The sequence below is a fragment of the Polistes canadensis genome, unplaced genomic scaffold (genome assembly GCF_001313835.1).
Source record: "Polistes canadensis isolate GaletaPanama2010 unplaced genomic scaffold, ASM131383v1 scaffold_24, whole genome shotgun sequence".
Taxonomy (NCBI): domain Eukaryota; kingdom Metazoa; phylum Arthropoda; class Insecta; order Hymenoptera; family Vespidae; genus Polistes; species Polistes canadensis.
Genome location: NW_014569571.1, coordinates 359,438 through 363,546, shown reverse-complemented (window position 1 = coordinate 363,546; position 4,109 = coordinate 359,438). Strand labels below are relative to the sequence as shown.

Sequence of the window (4,109 nt, the reverse complement as noted above, 5' to 3'; positions counted from 1 at the left end):
TGTGTATGTATATATATGTATATATATATATATACGTGTGTATGTATATATATGTAGTTTTTCATAGCAATATGCGAGTAAACATTATCCTGTTGGCATCTAGAAAATCTTTGTAGGAAGCAAGTTATAAATATCGGAACAAAACGCGGGTGTAGTTATATCAGATTTAAAAGGTAGAACCGTTACACATATTTATACACATATATATGACAATTGAATCTCGAAGTTTAATTAAAAAAAAAAAAACATAAATCTTTTGTAAATTAAATGCTAATTCTGACATAAGAATTAACAATAATATCCAATCACATTAGTAATTTATTTTTTCTTAACAAAAGGAAGGACGTGACCATTGTAATTATCATTTGCAAACATGGGAATCATTTTGTCCACATTTCGTGTGAGTATTATTTTCTTATATTTTTATATTTTATTAATTTTCTTATTATATACTTCGTATTTTTTTCATCATAAATAAATTTTTTTGTATTAAAGGGGTTATGCGTTACATTTGAAATAGTTCACATTAAAGGTTTTGATATATTATAAGATAAACTTTTAATATTATTATTATTATTGTTATTATTATAATTATATTTTCCTCTTTTTTTTTTTATAATCAAACCATGTAAAAAGAGATGTGCATGAATAATATTTTTATCTGACAACTATGGTTATTTTTAGAATCAAGACAGGCTCGTTGTATTATATATTTCATTATTATTTTAAGATATTACATACATTATGTGCATATCGATTTTAAATATCTTAAAATAATCATTATAGTTACAACTTATTATCAAAAATAATTGTCAATATAGTATAAATCGTTGTTGAGTTAATCTCTTCGTTTGAATTAAACTCATTGTGTTAGAATGAATTTGATTAAAATATTTATCTTTAAGATTTAATGCGTTATCATTTTTTGGATTCTATATCGTTGGGATGATTAGTCAAAATTGAAAGATAATAAATACAATAAAAAATGCTAAGTGAATTCTTACGCTTTTGGTTAATGTATTTGCATACAATAGTATTGAATATTTTTCTGATGTTAGTATTTAAATAAATTTTAAATATTTGTATTTTAAGATTATACTGTACTTTGAACAAGATGACTTTGTACTTTTTCTAAATTATATTTGTTATAATAAAAAATTCGTTTTTATTTTGTTACAGAGAAAGAAAACGACTATTGAAATTTTAGAAGAATTAGATTCGGTAAGAGAAACTTTTGTTTTATGGTAGGCATATTCATTTTTATTTTATTGTTGTATAAATTATAAGATTTGTTCTTTTTTTTGTAGAAAATAAAAGAAATACAAGAATATGGGCAAAATACTGAACAAAGGCATAAAAAGATTGTGGGAACACTTGTCATTTATAGTGTTGCTCTTTATATCACGACAGCCTTCATTTTCTATTTTTACTTCTTCCCAGCCTCTTTGTACGATCAATTATTCTATATTACTCCGTTATTAATTTTTCCAATTTTGTAAGTATCCTTATTATTATATGTTCTTTTCTTCTTTTCTTCTTCTTCTTTCTTTTTTTTTTTCCTTAAAATCTTAAAATTGATTATATGTAAAGGCAAGAATATAAGTTAATTGATTTATTAATTTCTAAATGAATTGATAATAAATATGAAGAGAACATTGTGTATTACTACAGAATACTGTTAACTAAAAAAATGGTATCATGGTACTACAAACAGAAAATATCTCAGAATCAAGAAAAATTGATAACAATGCAACGAGAGAAGACTAAAATTTTAGATGAAGTTACCGAAACACAAACTTATAGAAAGGCCAAAGAAATTTTATTGAGATTTGCACCGGATCAACTTACAATGATATCAGTAAGTCTACACAATTGTATTAAGTAAAAATTAAGAATCTCATATGTTTACAGTAAAGGTAAGTAATATCTTTTTTTAGAATTCTGCAAGTATAAGTTATAATAATAATTACTGATTATATTATTTAATAGATAAAAGAAATGAGATTCTATAAATCGAAAAATTCTAATAACTATATTTGGATTAATGAATGTTATTGTTTTTTAGGCACCCGTTAAAGTACTACCACAGGCAGTAGAAAAATTACGAAAACCCAACGTATCACAAGTTACTACATCTTCTTCACCTGATATGGGAGAATTAAGAAAAAGAACTATAGGAAATTCTGATCAATCGTTGAATGTTTCAAGTGGTACCAATGCTCAAATTTTACCTGTTGATGCAACTCCTATTAAAAACACACCGTTGAACACTCCTCTTCAAATTGGTACTAGAATGCTTTATAGGACATCTATGGGAAACAGTTAGTATCAGTTCATATTTATATAATAATAAATAATATTTAATTATTTGTATTTAATAATCATATTAATATATTTATATTCTGGTAATCATTGTATCTATATTATTTATTAATACAAATTTATGTTACATATTAGAATCGCCTGAGTATACATTAACACGCCCCGTACTGCCGCATCAGAGAAGCGTTTTTGACCGATTAATTGATTACTTAGTTGGTGATGGCCCATCAAATCGTTACGCTTTAATTTGTCGTCAATGTGAATGTCATAATGGAATGGCTCTTAAAGAAGAATTTGAATATTTAGGTGAATAAGATTTCTGGAAATCTGTTAACTTAAGAAGTAAACAATATATGAAGAAACGTAATACTTGCATTCATAGGATTCAGGTGTTGTTATTGCAATTTTTGGAATCCTCCAAAGAAGCAGAAGCCAGGTGTCCAAAAAATAGAAGATCTTTATAATATTTCTCCAACTTCTGCTACATCTACGGTCGAATTGTCCAATAAAACCACTGAAACAGCTAAAATTTCAGAAATAGATGCGTTATGTTCGTCTGATATTGGTAATCAAAATACCTTATTACTTTCTTGATTTAGATAAGCATATACATATATTTTATAGATTGTCTAATTTTTAGATTCAGATATTGAACTGGTCGAAAAACCGACAGAAATATCGGAAAATCGAAATCAGGTTGATGGCGATTCCAATGAAGGTAAATATTACAGTTTACCCATCATATTTCTTTAATATTTTATTTATATATATTTTGAACCCTTTCGTTATCAGCAACCCAGATATGGTCATTCATGTAAAGGAGCCTGTATGAACGACCATTCGATCCAAATAGGGATTCTATCATTCGACGATGCCCATAGAAACAAAGCATTCCATAACGAAAGGGTTAAAAAAAGGAAATAATATTCTTCTTATTTTTTTTATCTATATTTACTTTTTAATTAATTCCAAATAACTGTTTCGTAATTAGAAATGCAAAGCTCGCAAACGAACCAATTCAGCACAAATCCATTCGCGGAAGATATGGAAGTCGATGATTGATATCATTAATATTCAGTCGGCATAGGTACTCTATATTACTGTTGATAATGACATCAATAATGCAGCGCAATATAATATAATTATGTTTTATGTTCAGTAGTGGTCAATTATATATATATATATATATATATGTATATATGTATATATATATATATATAAAGGTTAACAATGATGAAATAATGAAATTTTCGAGAATTAAAAATAAAATCATTCCAAGTTATCTTTATGTAATTTGTAATCGAAATTGCATAAAGAGATTTAATAGCGCAGTATAATAAAATAAAGTATATAGTTTATTTTTTGTATTTTTTTTATTTTTTGGGATGATAAAGAATAATTATGCTTTCCAGTTTATATCAGAATAATGTTTATATTATTATTATTTTTACAATCATGAGTCATTTAGCAGTAGAAGAAAAAGATTAATCAAATTCTTATATTGTTTAGTATAAAATATGTATTTTATATGAGACTGTTTTATCTTGATAAATAGAGAAATAAATAAGTATTTATATTAGAGGAAGAGAATCATTTTTGTAAGAAAATATAATTAAAATATGAGATCAATTTTTTTGTCATAATACATACAATAATTTTTTTGTCTTTATACATTTTTTGGGAAATGAAAGAAACAGATCATATTATTTTTTAATGGAATTTTGTTGGGATTCCATTATTTTATCTAATTTTGAATTCTACGATGATTGATATTTTCTTGAAAGTAA

The 4,109-nt window shown here is 25.2% G+C and overlaps 1 protein-coding gene across 2 annotated transcripts; it reads left to right on the top strand.

The window, feature by feature from the left end:
• Positions 1-20: 20 nt before the first annotated feature.
• Positions 21-3,496, top strand: LOC106783718 (protein lunapark-B). Of its 2 annotated transcripts, none has more exons than XM_014742509.1 (10): positions 21-173; positions 339-400; positions 1,180-1,221; positions 1,308-1,495; positions 1,672-1,858; positions 2,066-2,321; positions 2,458-2,628; positions 2,705-2,887; positions 2,963-3,040; positions 3,115-3,295. In XM_014742509.1, exons 2-10 carry the CDS (start codon positions 374-376, stop codon positions 3,138-3,140), a joined length of 1,158 nt encoding a protein of 385 aa, XP_014597995.1. In that variant the 5' UTR covers positions 21-173; positions 339-373; the 3' UTR covers positions 3,141-3,295. The 2 variants fall into 2 exon arrangements, with proteins under 2 accessions (XP_014597995.1, XP_014597994.1); XM_014742508.1 differs by lacking the exon at positions 3,115-3,295 and adding an exon at positions 3,314-3,496 and having other exon boundaries at positions 22-173.
• Positions 3,497-4,109: the final 613 nt, after the last annotated feature.